The 19397-nt window shown below is 38.8% G+C and overlaps 1 protein-coding gene across 17 annotated transcripts in view; it reads right to left on the bottom strand.

Annotated features, from left to right (window-relative positions):
* The window catches only part of LOC136449232 (trafficking kinesin-binding protein 1-like), a 49755-nt gene that overhangs the window by 23156 nt on the left and 7202 nt on the right, over window positions 1-19397 (bottom strand). For 12 of the 17 annotated variants that reach the window (XM_066449128.1, XM_066449129.1, XM_066449127.1 and 9 more), the window contains exon 2: window positions 16430-16624. In XM_066449128.1, the coding sequence (XP_066305225.1) occupies window positions 16430-16624 (195 nt within the window). Of the gene's footprint in view, window positions 1-3863; window positions 3986-7420; window positions 7674-11945; window positions 12397-15205; window positions 15329-16429; window positions 16625-16944; window positions 16990-19397 lie in introns of those variants that run through there. The other 5 variants (XM_066449120.1, XM_066449135.1, XM_066449131.1 and 2 more) reach the window with 5 other exon arrangements.

Here is a 19397-nt window from a genome sequence, read left to right as displayed (position 1 = left end):
GAAATGGTGTCATCTAAATCATAGGATAACTGAACTGAACATTACTCATGGCAGCTTGACAAACGTAATTGTTTACAATGTCATGTACAATTATACTACAACAGTTTCCTACAACATTTCTTCCATATTTTGTGACTTCTGCAGCAACTGACACTCAAAATATTGTCAGGTACTGAGTACTAGGATGAAAGAGTACTAAACCATCTAGTATACATGATGTTGTGTTACAATAACAGTAAAAGCACTATTGCAATACAACACTGATCTAAACATACATGTATGCCACATTACCCACCTTTTACACCGATCTTACATGCCTCCATTACAAAATATCCCCCATGTATTCCTCCTGTTCCCCTTGCCTTACCACTACAATTATATACAGATTACACATAGCTACAAAGGATGTTGATGAAAGGTCAGCACATTGGGGCTCCCAAAATGGTGGCTTCACACATGTACCAAATCCCAAACCATGTGTCAATCAAACACTATCTCATAGTAATCTACCCTATGGAATTCCTCTCAGTGATTGGTTGGAATACCTTCTGGTAGGTTTTGGTCTAAAGCTGGCTGCTGGTATTGGGGTGTGCCTGGTTGTTGGCTGCTGGTGACCTAGATTCTGTGCTATGCATTATAGTCAGCACTAAAGGCTACTGCGAAGGCATGAATACATGCATATGCACAGTGCATTCTAGTTTGCAGGGACAGGTATACAAAAACATGTTTCATGGCAATCGTCCAACGAAGTGCAAGTCAGATGGGAACAGGGTGGTTTTAAATCATGCAATTCTAATTTTGTATAGATGGCTTTTCAAGGCATTTTTGAGGCACTGTAATTCTTGATTTGTTAACGGTAATTTAATTTTAGCTACTTTAATGGTCACTAGTTAACTACTAAAATTTCATCATCGCAAATATTTTATTATCAACATTAGAGACACGGATGTAAATGTTCCCACCGTTGAAATGAAATGCCGTGAACTACTCCATTTCCCCAACCACTAAATTACCAACAGCAATATCAAAATGGATTTACAGTATTCTGTTTACATGATTGAGATTCTGGGATGTAATCTTTCAACTTGTGATGATCCGGAGTCCATTTTTATCTTAACCTTCAGCACACTGAAGTAGCCGTTTGGCACCCGATTCCCTATTGATTACAGAGTTAGGCAACAGGGAGAAGGTTAAGTGGACATTAGAAGCTTAATATGTATGCAAACTGCATAATATGAATTTGACAGAAACTTTTTAGAAAGATCATTGTTGTTGTTAAGACATGCTCCTTATTTCATGCCTAATTTCACAGTAATATTTGAATGATTTCCTATACATGTAGGAACTGCCTCATTAGTATTTCATTAGTCTGGGAAGTTTTGAATGGAAACACCTGAATACACATGTATCTGGGTTAACTGGCCCTCCAGGGAAAATTGACTTTTAAATTTAATAAGGACAGAATTGCAATGTTGTTGTTTACACTTTCATTTTGTATTGCTAGAAAACAGTAGCAGAATTGACAATCTGACTGCAATTACAACCATTACAGCCAGAAAAGAGGGTCTGAATGGGGGGATCCTGGCAAATATAGGTGGGCTGGTAACACTTATAAAAGGTAAATTGACAGGTTGTCGCAATAGGTTTTGGGAAGGAGCTCATTGGATTGTTCCGTTGTATTCATGGGAAACCTGGTGACTGCAATTACAACCATTACAGCCAGAAAAGAGGGTCTGAATGGGGGGATCCTGGCAAATATAGGTGGGCTGGTAACACTTATAAAAGGTCAATTGACAGGTTGTCGCAATAGGTTTTGGGAAGGAGCTCATTGGATTGTTCCGTTGTATTCATGGGAAACCTGGTGCTCCATTGCAACTTTAGACAATCTGGTGTTTGACCTCGCAATACGAAGAATATGACAATCTAATAAACAATGAATTAAGAATAACAAATAACATCCTAAATATAAATACAGCGACCAAGTATGCTTCACATGTGATTTCCAAAAAATGCCTCACATCGAACAGCAAATCAAAATAGCTTGCTATGCCTCACAAAAAAAGGCGTGCAGACCCACTGTTTTTTTCGACACTCTGAAAAGCGTTGAGATAAACATTGCTAGAACATGTCCTGGGCAGGACAACTGATTCTTCAAGTTATCTTATCTCAAGTTGTCATTAAGTGGCACCAGGACAAGAAGAGCAAACAATATTGATTTCCACTTCTTTGGCATTACTGTAACTTTAATTTTTGTGAGAATTCACTGGTTGCTGTCACAGCTTGGATTTCTCTGGTACTGTGTACGAAATCTTAGGCAAATCATCTTTTTGAATTAAAACTAAACCGATAACTCATTTACTATCAGCAGAAGATTACAAATCTTTTATCACCTTTCAATGAACTTAATAAAAGGCTCTGAATGATGCCAGTTCAGGTTACTACAAAGTGCTTTCTTGCCCTAATTTTCTGTACAACAGTGTTACAATTACACATGCCAAAATGTCTATCCAGTGGTTTAACAACAGACTCTGAGGAACTCTTCAAGAACATTTCAAGGTCTTTTAAGTGTCCTTGTATTGTCCTATTTACAGCAAAAATCGATGATTCTCAGACCATGAAAGGTGTTTTGGTTGACAAGATTCGATGTTCAAATCACTTAACATACTACACCTTTCCTAAGAACATGAGAACATTGGTAAACAAATTAGGTGACCTATTCAGGCCATGGGAAAAACAACAACAAGCTTTAGGGAGGGCTTCTTGAGTCACAGGTAGGTAGGATGCCTTAAGAAATCCAAGAAAACAACTCCCCACAAAAAGGGCTCAGGAGAAACTTGTTGTACTAAATACAAATGTATAATTGCACTCCCCCCCCCCCCCCCCCCCCCCCGACCATTTGAAGAATAGCTTGAATTTAGAAAGCAAAAAGTGGATCGAAATAAACAAATTGTCAATTCAACTTCTTAGTAGAACCTCATCCATTCTAATCTTCCGGACACAACAAATGAGGTCACATCTTCAGCATCAGTGGTTCTCCTTTCACTCTTTCCCTATGTTTTTCTTTCACTAAAGCCTTTACAAATGCTGCAATGAGAAACAGATCCTAAAGGGGGTCCCATGACTTTAATTCCATAATCTTAAAGTCTTCTTAAAACCCCTCACTTTGCATGCAAGGATGTTTCCCAGAGAAAGAATGTTCTTTTCCAACGATCCTTTCACTGAACTATGACACCATTTTTGAAACATGTCAAAATATTGATTCTTGTATACATAAATATAACAAAATTTTTTTCCACAAGTTGACCATAGTTTTCTCCTTGTTATACCCATTTTCCTCTTACTATGTTAGTCCTGACCAGAAAGTTGTTTTACAAATAATGGCATAATGGAGATATCTAAAAGAAAGACAGTTGACAATAGTAATTACAAGTAATGTTCGAGCTTTAGATTATACAGATAGCACTTTGGCCCTTTAACGACCCAATAACTGCAGTCTAAATGGTAACAAATTGACACATTTGGACATCTTCTTAAATGACACATTTAGGCATCTTCTTAAAGGTTCAAAATCACCTGTTCATAATCTATATACAAGAAGAGCCTTCAACATAAACCTAGTAGACAAACTTCTATGTCACTCTTGCCTTAGCTAGAGGCTTGCTTGTGGTTTTACAATGACACTGTCTTTTGTTTTCTTTGAAGATCACACTATTGTAGCTTATGCCTCCAAGCACAAGCCATTTAAAACAAAATCCCTCCCTCGAAGCAACATACGGAACTCTGCAGTTATTGCGATAAACCCTTTAAAAATGTATACTTCCTTAAAATATAAAAACATGAGAAATTGAGTACTTTATACTCACAACATGCTTGTTCATCTTCCATGGCGAAAGTACTCAAATCTACATGCCTTTTCTAAGCAAATCACGTACAAACTTATCGCACTTTGTGACTTTTAACAAAGAGGCCATAGTGGTGATACCGCTCGGAGGCGAAATTATCCACGGTTATTAGTCGTCCGTTTTCTACCTGGTCGAAGCTCGCCAATAACAATGTAACGACCAACGGGATGAAAGGCCAGGGGACATAGCGTTGTCAGGTGGGAGAAACTATTGCCAACAGAGGTGGAACCTTTTTTTTCTAACAAAGACAACATATAACTGTGTTTCTTAGTGCGTAAGTTTGTGACTTTTTCAAGATTTTTTTCTTGTATAATTGAATCAAACCATCCTGTAAAAAATGAGAGATAGTCTTTCTTGTCCCCTTCATAACAATACTAATGGACTCTCCCAATCTTTTACTCCCAAACAAGGGTTTACGTGTGAATGAACATGTATTGATGTGCGTTACTGTATGTGGCAGACAAGTTGTCAGCTGAGTGGATTTGAGGTTGTTTTAATGAGAAAATTACACTTAACATGTAGGTGGGGCAACACTCGAGTCAGCTGGTTTCACATGTAGGCCATGTTTGTTTACACCACTTGAAAAATTCTCGCCCATAATATAACATTGGTAAGCATCTACACACAAAAAAGTCATCTGCAAAATTATATTCATGAAAATTACAGATTTTTTTTCTGCGGTATCCTGTCATTAGCAACAATTTTTCAATACACCAAAAAATTGCATCTTAATTCTCGAATACAAAATTTGTAACTGAATCATAGTTTGGGTTGAATACCTGTTTGACTTCAGATTCTTTTCAGTTACTAGTTGACGAAAGACAGCAGATGATTTCTGAAACTTCTGACCGTTTACAAAATCTATCCAGATGCTTGAGTAACTTTTGTATTGTGTACCATATTACCCGGATGTCTAACCTTCATCGACAAAAACTTGAAAGAGTTTTCAAATACATCATATCATAAATGATGCAATTTATCTACAATGCATTGAAGATCAGTAATTTGTTTTCTGCAAATGATTAAGTCTTGAAATCTCGAAGGCTTTTCTTCAAGATTATATCGTTATCTTCTACATTGTACACTTGTGCGTTCTCATAACCTTTGATATTTGAGTTCTCCTCAAAAATACCACCCAAGCTAAAGCAAACACTTTCTTATCCGCCCGCTAATAAAGAATGCTTTTATTCTTGTCGCCCGTGCCCACGAGATTGAACTTCGTGTCACTTAATCAAATGCCAATGAAAGGTAGTTACAAGAATAGACCAATCCTGACTGTCCATCAAAATAAGCAGTTCCACCAATGATAGCATGGCAATTAGTGGTTTGACAAATGAGAGTGTAGCCTCAATATTTGCATTTTTTGCTAGTTTACGTTTTGAGGGAGGTGGGCAGGCTATGGGGTCTATTGTGTAGGTGGAAGTCAAGTCTCAAGAACAAAAGTCCACACCTTCTTAATCAATATGTAAACTCGACTGGCCACAAAATGAGAATTCTCTGTTTCTGGTACAAGAAAACCACTCAGGGGACCAATAAAATCTGCTCAATGTGGACAGGTGGTCATTTAAAGAAAAAATTCTTAATGCTTGTTTCCATGGGTAAAATTATCCAAGGGACCATATGAGCATTCTTGTAGATTAGATTGTTGAGGAAGTGAGGGATTTGTTTCGTAAGACAAAGTCAAGTCCATCCAAAACTTTTCTAAAGTGATTTTGCAAACCAACTTCTGTACACAAACAAATCAATCTTAAATTCCTGAAGTGCAAGCATAAGACACGAACATGCACTTAAAGTGAGGAGTGCTTTTCATGAACCCCACATTTATATATACAAGGTTTTGTCGTGTTGGCTGTCCCGGCCTTGGCCATGATTGGTCGGCCGTGTACGTGTCTACGTGATGAGCAGCACGATAGACAATACCCCCCCGAGACACAGCTGTTGTGGCCTGACATGTAGACACAGTCATGACGTAACATGACACAATCTTTATATCACAGGTGACATCCTCCCGACACCAAAATATCAAATGACAGAATGTTCTGTGTGTCTAGGAATAGGATGTCTATGCCACATTCTTCTTTTTTTGAGATTTCTGTGATACAAATATAGTTACGACATTTTCTCTCCTTTCGCGATAGCTTTCCAAGGGTTAAATTGAAACTACTATTACTTGGATGCGATTATTGATGGACAATACCTTCCGTCAGCCAAATAAAGTAAATTTCTCTTTATCAAAAGAAGCAGGCCAAACTCATATCTTAATGCTTGAGGCAAAATCTAATGCTTTTTCCATAGCTAGTAGTTCTTCTTCTTCTTTTTTCTTTTGAGGCTACCAACTTCAACTTGTTGAAGATTCTATAGCCGATATGCCGACTGTAAGGTTTGATCTGCTCACATCGGGAAGGACCCCTACTCTTTTCGATTAGTGTGGCGGGTTCTTTAACGTGCAATGCAGCTTCGCTATGGATTATATGTCAAACAAGCTGGAATAACACACAATGCGTTTATCATCTGTAAAATTATGTTTGTGCAACCTAAATGAGAAATATTGGCAGGTCTGTAGATGCGCCAGCTGTGCACCAGTCCTAACCTTGACCTATCCGCGCATCACTAACCATCCAGGACAACAATCTATACTTCTCTGTCTAGACAATGGATCATCTCAACATATCTTTAGCTTCCCTTAATAAAATTCCCACTGCTGCACACCAAACTTTCATGCTGATAGCCTTACTATCAAACATCTTTCCTTCTCAGGAGAGCAAGAACTTTGTAGATATGGATGTACATTGTACAAGTGAGGGAAGGTCACTTTCACATTGACCACTCAAGATATTGATTTGGGATAAATCCATATCCATGTATGAGCCAGAACTTACAGTAATCCTTGAATCGACAATGCAGTCTTCCACCCTTAGCACTACACACTAACATCGTTACTGGTTGGCAGTGCTGTGACCAATGCCAATTTGTAAAACTTCCTGTTTGGGAAATCACAATTTCACACCAAAACCACCTGTTAAAGATAGTCTCAGATTACATGAGATTATGGGCCAACCTAAAGGCTAAAGGGCCAAATGCAAATTGGTTTTGTAAGGGCTATCTTAGAAATCAGTTACTCAGTTAACTGGACTACACGAAAAACCCATGAATAAATCTGAACATAGATTTCTTCAATGTTAGCCGGTGTTGATGGAGAATATTACAATCATGGCAATCATATTATTTCTGGATCTCCTGGCTGTACATTAGTAATGTTAATCATGCATACTTGGGTAATTTATAAAGGATTACCACTACAAGTGTGCTTAGTCTAATATCACATCTGTAAAGTTACAACTGTTAATGGACAATCATATAACATCCATACTGTCTCTCACACTATGAGAGGACAGTCGTATATGTATCAACTTCACTGTAAAAGGAACCCAGATCATTTTCAAGTCCCCTTTTACCCCCAGACACAATAACAAGTATAGATAGCAACTGAATAGAGACAAAATTTATCAAACACCTACCCTGATCTTCATTAACTTCTAGTACAGCTTCCGTCATTATGTTATCGTTATCGTCCAAAAGCAGAATTTGTCCGTCAATCTCCTCGCTAAAAACGCAGCCGGACAAACGTCTTAGTCTGGAACGGGACATCTCGCAACCTTCCTAACTCGCCGGTCGCGCTCGTTGAAATGACCTCCCATTGTAGAGGATCGTAGTTCAAGTTTGAACCCAAAATATAACCCAGCAATTCCGGAATAACAGGTTGTACAAGGAGGTTAGCACGATTACAGCCTCAAACCCTCCCAGCTAACAAAAACAGGGGATACCTTACCCCAATCGGGTTACCACTCTTTTAGCAGACCGTTCCATTCTGCGTAACCCCTTTGTAGCTGGGAGGGGGGTACCCAATGCAAACTAGGCCATACTTCGACTATGAGGTAATCTCTTTAAATTTCATAACAGTTCTACACTATTGGTGGAATTGTCATTTCTGTATTTGGGATATTCCCATAGAGAATTTCAGATGTTCTGTAATATTGCCATCTATTCCTAAAGAAAACGGAAATTCAATGGAATATTTCCACACTTTTAAAATGTTTTTCTGATGCTTCACTTTTTTAGCTACATGTAAGTACAATGTAATCCATCTAGTTCTAACGTTTGCATCTGTACATATATAGTTGCTGCATGTCAATCTTCAGATTCTAAATCTGTTCAAGCTTTTAGTTTTAGACTAAGAAAAAAGTTAATAGCTGGTTTGCTTGTTGTGAGGATTTAATGTTACAAACACACCGCAAAAAACATTATCCCTCCTAAACTAGTATGGACTCTCCTAAGGGCAGCTGTGGGTGGTTTTTGTTTTCAACCCACATTCATCATCCAGGATTGAATCAACAGCCAGACAGAGCCCTTGTCAGCACCGCGTGGAAGAGTACCCTCGTGCCAAGGCGACTGCTTTTGTCCGACGTTTCGCGGACTTTTGTGTAGAGCCAGGCTTCAACACAAACACCTGCACTGTGAAAAGGTAGGCTGATTCAACTGTGACAACTAGGCCGGTACACCAGTGCATGATGGGGTACTGGTAATAAATTCAAACTGTCAGCAGTGAAGGGCGTTTGGGGGAGTTTAAGTGGTTGGAAAACAAAAGTCTGAGGGCAAAGTGGAAAGAAATGTTTCAGTTGTTTTATTTTCACATTAGTCTAATTTCTGGGACTTTGGAATTGCAATGTAGCTCAGTGCTTTATTGGGTTATTTTTAGAAGTGCACATTGGCAAGATAAAAATGCAAGAATGATAAATGTTAGAACTGATAATAGTGTTTATCGACAACACTTAACTGTAATTTTTAATCCACATCATTTTAGATCAAATTGAATTCTTGATATTTAGTATTTGATATAGAGGAAGCTCTTTTAAGACTTTGCAAGGCATTGCCAATTCATGTATTGGACAAAATTCTCACAAATCTTTCTATGCAAAACCAGAAATTAAGCACAAAACATAAATTGTATGTAATATCATGATACTTAACAATGGACTAGAAGAACAATTAAGTTTCCTTGATGCATTCTGTAGAGGAATAATTCTTTATGATAACATTTAGATTACAATCAATTATTTTGTGGTAATACGATTAAGTTCTGAAAATTCAGATGAATTTATTGTGATCCTAACAAGTAAGAAACTAGATAACTAAGTTATAAAAGATCTAAAAATCAATTTTTATTAAGACTAATTCTAAGACTGTTTTATCAATTTACCATTCAATTTTGTCATATTCTGGTTAAGTGTTTGCTCTTAAGTGATCATAAAAATTTTGGCCTACGTGCAAAGTAGAGGGTAGACTGAGGTAATGTATCCTAGCGTTGGAATGCCTGGTCGTAAATTCGAACCCCATCCCCGACACCTCGCTGTACGCGTGAAACTGAGGGGCCGAGAAGTCAATGGTCTATTGTTAGATGTCCTGGGTTTGACTCCCTGCATTTATGATACAAGCATTAATACTGTAAATGTATTTAAGTTCGCATGGTTTTAATTTCGCGGTAGGGAGAAAATGGAGTGTTGGACAGTAGGTATAAACTGTGTTAGACCAGACTGTAAGGTTTGATCCACTCACACCAGGATGGCCCCCTACTTTTTTTCGATAAGTGCAGTAGGATCTTTAACATGCTTGAGGAGTGGCTCTCCTCAAACATCGGGCCTCTGGCTTTACGTTCCATCCAAGACGACATCCCTAACCGAAGTTACGTACTCATTTTCACCTGGGTGGAGTGAGGAAATAGGTATCAAGTTCCTTTCACATGGCACAACATTATAGTCAACTAGGGATTCAAACCCAAATCTTTTAGATTCTATTAGTCAACAACCCTAACCACAAAACCACTTTGCAACAGTAAGGTGTCTTGAATAAATGATGTGGTCGGCGAGCAAAGTTTGGCTCATGACAACAAAACACTTCACCGTCAAAACACGCAAACATGGGGGTCTGGCAGACCCTGGCTTATCAGGTGTGAGGTGTAGATGTGTTTGATTAGCGATGAACTAGCAAATTTGAACGTGCTCCCTCACACGTACGCCACACAGGCTGCGGACTGCAAGGCACTCTGGGAAGGGTACGGCCATAAACGCCCACTTTGGGCGCACCTCCTAACTGCGACAACGATTACCAGGAAAAAGATGACAGGAGATAAAAAGAAAAAGAAATTTTGACAATATTGCATTGTCTCCACTGTACTACCTTATCGTGGTGGCACTATCAGTATCATACTTCATTTATACCAAGAAAATTTACCTTAACTTCTTAACCATAACTTCTGAGAAGTTAAAGTCTTAGGATGTTTTCCGAGAAGCTGGTATAATCTATCCTACATTGTATACTGACAGAAAATTTTCAGCTGAAAGCAGTTTAACGGCACAGCAAAAATTGTAAATTCTCAAGAAGTACCAGAAAAAACACTTTGATGTTACTGTACTGATGGTTGGACTATGCTACAGTATCCGTTTTTCTCTTCCATATTTATTGACTTTTGGTACACCTTGCTGTTAGGGGCAACACCCCTGAAGTTCCTATTTTGTATACTTACTTGAAACACTATATGATATCATATATAAGGTACATTTTATAAGGTAAGAAAATGTAACAGTTATAAAACTCGATATTCAGCATATTTCACAATTTCCTTGTACTAAGCTGTTACGGAATAAGAGAGTCACTTTTTATATCAGATCCAATAATAAAATGTAAAAGTAGGCTTAGATTATCTTGTTCTTCTCTTATCATACAATGTAGTACTTAACTACTAAGTGCATATACATGTTAATGGTCTCCTTGCCTATCATCAAGTACAGTAAAAACTGCATCTATTAAGAAGATCAGGGAACCGATAAAATCTGGACAGGTGGTCACTCTAGACAGGATTCTTAATGCTTGTGTCAATGGGAGAAATTATCTAAGGGGCCACCAAAAAGTGGTCACATTGACCAGGTGGTCCTTATGTAGAGGTGGTTGAACTTGGGTAGCTTTAAACCTTTAACTGGCATATATAACAGACTGCCCTGTATGTGTGTTGCCAATGGTCCATGCCACTTCACACGTATACCTGAGCTTAGTTATCTTAGCACAGGTACATTCAACACCTGTGCAAATTACGGTCAACACAGAGTTCATTTCGAAGGTCTCGTACACAAAGGATGGACACACGATATGTGTACGAACACAAGCTTTGCTTAATGGATTAACAAAATGTTGACAAGCTTGAGTCAAGTTTCAAAACATCTTGTTTTGAAAGAGTTCAATGCACTTTTGTTGGGTTATAACCCTATGTTCCGACACCACTATATTCCGACACCCCCTAACCCTAACAATACATAATGGTGTTGTAACATACGGATGTTGGAACCTACAGTAAGGGTGTCAGAATATATAGGGATGTCCCTATATGAGCAGCACTGTGCAGCATTTGATTGTAAAATGTTGAAGAATAGAACTTTTAAGAAGTATTCTTTCAAGACAAGGAGCTTGAGACAATCAATGACAATTCGGTAATTTTTTCAGGAAATTTAGACCAATCACAGAAATCTGACAAACGAGAGCCACAACTACAAAATTATCATTATTGCATGGATTTGTAGCAGAGCATACGCACAATGTTGGTTGAAAAGTATGACTTTACAAAACCTATTTTTGACCCAACTGTTAGATTGCTAGCAAGGCTGCTAAAACTTTTCTTTAAAAAAGGCTGTCCAGGACACAATTAGCTGTCTTATACATGAACCAAATACAGAATGTGAGCTAAAAAAGGTTCGGAATATCAAGTGGAAAACTGATCAAGTAAAGAATTTTCTATGTGAAAAAAAAGCCTAAATCCGAATGATTTTACTTAAACTTCAAAGTGCTAATACCACAGGAATGTCACATTTATAAAAAAATTGCTAAGAAATACTGGTGGAATCATAAGCCTGAAGTTGATTGATATTCAAAACATTACATATAACAGAACCATACCTACAGAATCAAACCAGACAAGTTGTAGAGAAATAGACTTACACGAAAACCCACTGTCTGTATCATCGAGGTCCAAGTCGCATGTGCTGTTGTCGAAGTGAATGGCTCGGAGCTCAAAGTACCCGCTGCCTGGTACGTTAACCTCGAGTTGGAAGTCCCTTTCCTCAAGGGAAATCCCGTTTACCGTGGTCATCATCGCGCTCACTTAATATGAACGATCCAAGGAGATTTCGGAAAAAGCAACTTCGAAAAATTTTGGGCCATAAAAGTTGCTCCAAGCTACAACTGCAGAATTCAAGGAAAATTTGGCGTATTCAAAGCAAAAACAAAAAAAAGAAAAATCAGGAAAACTTGTCGGTTCTTGGAGTTTACATTTTCCTACCTAACCACAGACTAGACTGAAAACAAATGAGCCTCGAAGTTTCAGTCAATCTTAGTCAGCAAATTTAGACTCGAGGCACGCAAACTTTCGTTGCCCGTTTCTGAGGGATACAAGGGCGGTTCTAAAGCACTGGGCGCACATGTAGTCACGAGCGATACGGACCGTACCAATATCGGTTCACTCACGGGGTGCATTGGGTTACAGACTTTTATCATCTTAACTCTTTAAAATCCTAAAAAAACAACTTAAGAGTCAGCAATGAAAATTTTAATTTTGTTTCATTATTGCAACAGCGATTTTTAAGGAAAGAAGTTAGAATATTAGCTTTAACGTGGTTGGAGAAAAAATGGTATGTTCTATTGAAGTTGCAAGTCACGCACCGGCCAAAGTCAAAAGTAGCTGTATCCTTCTTTGGGATATGAGTATGTAAATACTGTCATTAGCAACAATGGCACACTTTTTAATCTATGGCAGTGAGTGTAAAACGATGGATAATGTGTAACTTCAGCTCTTTGACAATGGACTGTGTGTGTGAATGGCAACAGAAGTTCTTAATCAGGGGGCAACTACGGCACTCGTGAAAAACAACTTAAAAACTATTTTTGAAGCCAACTATACAACTATCATACTTCTTAAAGTGTTTTTGAAGTCTCAAAAAAAGAAACTTCTGTAACACTTCTTGCATCCTACACCTGAAAAGTATATTTTTCTCTTCAACTTTTCTTCAAACAAAAAGTTTTCTTGACTCTTATCTATTGAGGTATTATTAACATTTCTTTACGTTCATTTTGAAAACAAAGAAAGAATGGTTAACAATGCTTAGTGAGCTAAAATCCTTTCCACACCTTTCGGTGTATAGGGACAGTGTCCATCTCCATTTCTATAGCCCTTGGGCCCCACAGGCCCCACATATATACAGTACGGGGCTAGTCCACTGTTAGTGGTGTAAGTTCCATATATACTCTTTCTCATAAGTGTTGTGAGAAAGTAGTATGTACCATTTTTCAAGTCTTTGATACTACATATCTGGGGTTTGAACCCCCGACCTTTCAAATGCAAGGCCGCACTCTTTCCCCTAGACTATTGCACCACATTGTATATGGTTACGTAGTCACTGTTAGAATAGACATTTGTATTTCCAACACTTATTCCATCAATTACATAACGATTCATTATCAACGCAAAAGTTGGCGCCACAGAGTCGGCTAAGTGCAAGTCACATGACATGTATATTTAGCGTGACATAACAAAGTCTAACCTAAACTCTTTGTGTATATATACTGTACAAAGTATAAAAGTTGCCGTTGTCAGCAGTGTAAGTAGCAACCATAAAATGTCCCTCCAAGTTCTGGCAGCTAAAAAACAAATACCTCCTTCATCGAGACAACACTAAAAGACTGCGTTTGAACGTGACCGCATGTCTCAGTTTTCCTTGGCCTTTGGTTCACCTGTGCCAGTGTAACAGGGCAGAAGGTACCCCTGGTCAGAATGAACCCGGGTACATTCTGGTGAGGGGTAGAGTTTGGCCTGTTACACTGGGCTTCATAATGAAATGCTACTGATGAAGATTAAAAAAACATGATGTTCACTTCTACAGACATTATGAACAAAAAGAACAGAAGATAAGCATTGGCCTTTAAAATGGGAAAAGACATTTTAACGATAGTTAAATCTTCAGATTCTTTTTTAAGATTCTAGTATCTTTTTATAACTATTCTTAAAATCTGCAAGAAGCTTCCTTCGAACTGCAAACTTCAAGTTTGCAAGTCTCCTTGGGGATGTTGCTGCCCTGGCAGAGTTCTCTGGCATGATTTACACACAGTTTTGAGTCGACTCAGGATTGTGCAAGGAGAACCCTGGGCCACTCAAGTAGCATTTTCCAGTAGGAAAACTCCACTTGAGCAGCCCAAAGCTCCTCACACACAGCCCCGATTCAACTCCGAAAACATATGTGCAAACCCAGCCTCTGTCTACCTTTGGTAGCTGCAGCCCTGCCCTTTTGAACTCATGGTGAAAATAGAAGTGTTAGCATACAACATGTAACATGCACAATGCACAACATTGTACATGACCATGGTTACTTATTAATGTGGTGAGTGAGTATTTAGTTAGGGCGGTACACTACATTTGTACAAACAGCAACCTACGTCACGTTCAAAGGATTCCTTTTATGTATAAGTAAGGTGGTCTTGTGGTTAGCCTCCTTCGCAGGCTTCCTAGAACGGCAGCGTATATATTTGGGGGAGGGGGGTGACGCGAGTTCTAACACGGGCCAAGGTTCTCTAATGCCGGCAAGGGACGACCGCCTCTCTATCCATAGATAGGATAGAGAGGCGGTCGTTCTAGGAAGCCTGCAAAGGAGGCTATCTTGTGGTCAGGTTTGAATATAAAAGTTCTGGGTTTGAATCCTCAGCAGGCTTGTTGTGCCCTTAGGAAAGGCACTTTACACCTATTTCATCACTCGACTCAGGTGAAAATGAGTACCTATAGCTTCAGGTATATAATTAGGGACGTTCCCTCATACATTGTAGCAGTCAATGGTCACTGTGTCATAATCTTTTATCCCTAGTAGAAGTGTCAAGCAAATTTGCATATTCATTTGGTATCCATACTCATTGTCCGTACATGTATGTGTATTGGATGGGTCAATCTAATAAGCTCTAATACATGTACAGCTTAAAAAACTACTTTATTAACTGTAAATTTAACTATCTTTGCGAGGACTTAATAAGAGGTTAATTCTACCATAGAAGGGGAAAGAAAGTTTTAAACAACCTTAGACAATTTTCCCGTTGACACAAGCATTGAATCAAGAATCCTGTCTATTTGACCACCTGTCCACGTAGACCAGATTTCATTGGTCCCCTGAATGGTCATCTTATCGGTTGTCCTAAAACCAAACCAACCACAGGTACTGTACCTGAAACCTGACTCTGTGCCATGCTGTCTTCAGAGCAGCCCTCCCCATCCCAGGATAACGTCAACATGACATCACTGTGACTTCCTATCCACACCCTGTCTGAAGTCTGACACTCTTAATTATGAGTCATTCACTGAGAAGCCTTTTCCCTAAAGAGGATGACTGGTCTTTCCAGTTTTTTGGAATAATGTAATTTGCATGTTAAAGAAGCCATACATAGACAGCAAAGTGTGTCTGTTTCTTGCAAATTCAATCAACCATTTTATCAACGTCATTGTGAAATCTCAAAATAGAACTGAAAATTTGATGTTAAAACTGACATGAAATGTTCCAGATGAATGACAAACTTTGTGGGTCTCTATGGTTTTGAACCTTGTAAACATAAACAGGCATATCAAAACACCAGGATTCGTAATGACAACGACAGTTGACTAAAATCATTGTTAGTCTGACGTTCTGTTAACTTTCGTTTGATCACTAAGCATTTGTTGTGGTCAGCTTTATCAACGAACAGTCTGACTGAATTTTGACAGAATTCATCACAGTATGTAGCACATATTGTGGACCCCATTAGTAGTACAATGACTTGTCATGCTCAGCCATAGATAGAAGATTCTATTGTTACACGTATGTTGTCTGTTTCATACAAGTAGTGTGAACAACAGTCATTGCAATCACAGAGAGAACATTCAGAGAGAACATTTTTTACCCATTATATCCACAGCTTTGTCATGAAGACTACTATATTGCATGGAGGTCTGTCAAATTCCAATTTGTGCAGTACAAGGTGTAAACTGTAGTGAATGGGATATCTCTTGAAAACAGGTAGACTGAGATTATTGAGTGCAGTCCTGCAGTTCCTTTACTTTATGATAGGTGGCTCTGCTGACTGGCAGCCTTTCCCTTGCACATACATATGAAAATGTAGGCAAGCACCTTGATGTACATGTAGAGTAGTACATGTAAGCACTCACTGATCAAGGCAATGTATCATAAACATAAGTAGATTCAGGGAATTCACAATAGAATAAAACAGTTACTGCATTTCTCCAAACTACGGAGAGCTGTGCAGATTCATTATAAATTCAAACAATGCGTATCTGGCCATAATTTGGTACCAGTGTGTAAACAGTAAGTGTGTAACAAATTGAATCTCAACAGTCTGAGAATAGACTTGAAAACAGCATGTTCACATCAAATAAAAAACAACCAATCAGAACTCACCAAAGTATTTGAGCGTTTCCTCCGCCTGTTCGGGCGAGAGGTCGACAGGCGTGTCCGGCGGGAGAGCGGGACTCTCCAGCCAGTCCTTGTTCTCGTAGCCGAAGACGGTGTCGGCGCGGAGCTTATAGCGCGGGATCTCCTCTTGGATCAAGCTGATGATCTCTACCTCGGGTAGATCAGGGCTATTGCAGAGGTCTGGAGAGGGGGAGGGGGGTAGAATGGTTGAGTCACAAAAACACAAAAATAAAACCACCCTGAAAGTTTCACGATTTACAATCATAGATTTTCCAGAAGATACAATGTCTTCCTTATTGCCTGAAAAGAAAGTCTACAGTCAAGTTAAAGTAAAGGTTACAGAAATTCCAGCACCCTTCCCTATAGGGCAGAAAAGTTCTAGAAGAAGAGAGAAACACTTCTAAGAGGAGCTGTATCTCTCTAACACCTCTCCTACAATTTACAAATCCACCTTTTCCCAGAGCTACATAAAATACACTCAAATCATGTCTTTTTGTTACCATCTTTGTCTTTGGCACCTTTTCGGTCAGCCATTCTGGTTTTCTCTGGAATTAAATAAAAGTAAACAAAAATGTAAAGAAAAATAATTTTCCTACCAATTAATGTCAATTTCAAACACCTAAATCGAAATGAGAAAATTTCTTCAACAACAAGCTAGTTCACGATTGGAAGTGCACATGCGCGAGGTCAAAGGTGAAAGCCTCTAACTTATAAACTTATATTGTATAGACCATGCTTGCCCACAATGCATCATACCATGCATGTGCAGTTTAAACTGTGAACCAGCTTATCATTTACATGTATATTAGGATAAATGTAGTGTCGAGTTTCACACTTGAGTGTAAGTCTATATTAATACAGCACTGGTAAACTGAGGTCCTGTTTTCTTGCGCCAGGAACCCTGGTGAGGTAGGCAGCCCTAACTGGGACCGGTCACATTTCGCTGGCTTTGACGCACTCTCCTAACTCACTGGCTCGCTGTCTATTATGCCTACACTATGGAGAGGCCTCGATCAATAAGGTAATCTCCCATTTAGTCTGCCTATTGCTGAAATGACTGCCACTGACAGGCAAGTCTTTTCTGTTAACAGTCCAAGCTTAGTAGACTTATGTATATCTGAAAACACTCTCAGTGACAGTGTATTGATTTTCATCCCTGAGTGCTATTCCTTTCAGCTTCCTCAACATAAACCTTCACATCAAACTACAGTGAAACCTGTTCAAGAGACAACCTCTACATAAGGACGTTTTGGTGGTCTGTAGGCAAATAGTAGTGGACAACCTCAAGTCAACTGTATGCACTCACGCCATATCTTCAGAAAAGATGCTGTAGCCGCATACAATGTAGTTCCCGTTTAGAACTTTATTCAAGCCCACACCCAGACTAGTTTCGCCTTGTGTGTGCCTTTCTCAATGGTTCAGGGCTCGAATTAGCACAAGTACCTTTTGGTGGTCCCTTAGATAATTTTCCCCATTGACATAAGCAATCAAGAATCCCTTTTTCAGTGTCCACATAGATCAGATTCTATCAGACCTGGAATGTCTGTCAACTAGTTCCACCACCTCTGAACTCTACTTCCTGTCATTACAACAACTCTGATCTTTGCAGTGATATCATCTTCCTATACTCACTTCCTCCCAGTCTACTAGTACAGACATCTCTCTGTCTGTACAGCGTATTGAAATATATAAGATTGAACATACAACTACACAAGCATCCAGACTTATCGAAAACAAAAACTCCGCACACAGAGGCAATAAAGAATATTAACGACCAACCCTTTGTATTTTGAGGCAGCGGTTCAATATTTGCTAGCAGCCATAACACCTGATCCCTCCAATAATCAAACTTTACTACCGGTGCGACCAGATGTATGTAAAAGCCCTTAAAGGAACTGATTTAATCAATATCACTCAAGGTCAGTCCCCTGATCATGATGTAAGCTTTATATGTTCCGCTTGCCATCAATATGGTACATGCCTTGTGATTCGCCAGAGGTAACACAGATTGCTATTGGACAGCATGTGGTATATGTAGTTACCTCTGTGAACAGAGGTATTGTTTGTGTGTGTGTGTTCCACATACTTTGGCCAGCATGACTCAAGAAGCTATGGATGGATTGTGATGATATTTGGTAGGTCTTGGGAAGAAAGTAACGGTCATATTGGGCCCCCTAGCAGCTTCCCTGGTTCAGAATGCTTTACGTACATCAGACTAGAAAACCACAGCAGTTGAAGAAATCAATTTTAAAGGACCATAGTAGTTTTGTAAATACTGTAAAAAAAACTGGCTGCTAGTCATGATGATCCTGTTACATGTACAAAATGTATATGCTTTCTAAGCTTCAATGAGTTATTTTGTCAGTTTGGTCTAAAAACAGGTAAGGAAATATGATTATGTTCAGCCTTGATAAAACTATAATGTGCATTTCTAACAAAACATATCAGTCACTGTCTGATGGTTTGAATGAATCCACCACATGGGGTTTGTTTGATCTCTGACATTTATGTGGAGAAGGGAGATGACCAGCGAGTAATTGCATTTTCAATTTCGTTGCTTGTATAACCGTCTGGCATTTTGGCTCTTGGTATTTGACAGAAATGAATTGCAGCTTCCGAATCAAAATATGGAAAGGACAGATAGCCATATGTTTTGCGTTTAAGTTGCGATAATTTCATACTTTATTCCTAATAACTATTCTTGATTCCAATTCTAAAAGCCAAATTGCAGTTTTGTATCATAGTGGCAGTGGCGACTAGACCATGACTAATTGATCTAATTTATCAAAATTACATCTAATTTATGAAAATTACATACAGGACACTAACTTATCAACAACATCTTTCCACATGCCAACGTCGACATGTAACATTATTAATGGTAAGATTCGCGTTTGGTTTAACACGCCTATATACAATATATCTGGTGAAAGCTGATATTTGAAGGTGTATA

The sequence above is a fragment of the Branchiostoma lanceolatum genome, chromosome 15, assembly GCF_035083965.1.
Source record: "Branchiostoma lanceolatum isolate klBraLanc5 chromosome 15, klBraLanc5.hap2, whole genome shotgun sequence".
Taxonomy (NCBI): Eukaryota; Metazoa; Chordata; class Leptocardii; order Amphioxiformes; family Branchiostomatidae; genus Branchiostoma; species Branchiostoma lanceolatum.
Note: the sequence above shows the minus strand (reverse complement) of the source record. Positions and strands in the feature narration are given on the sequence as shown.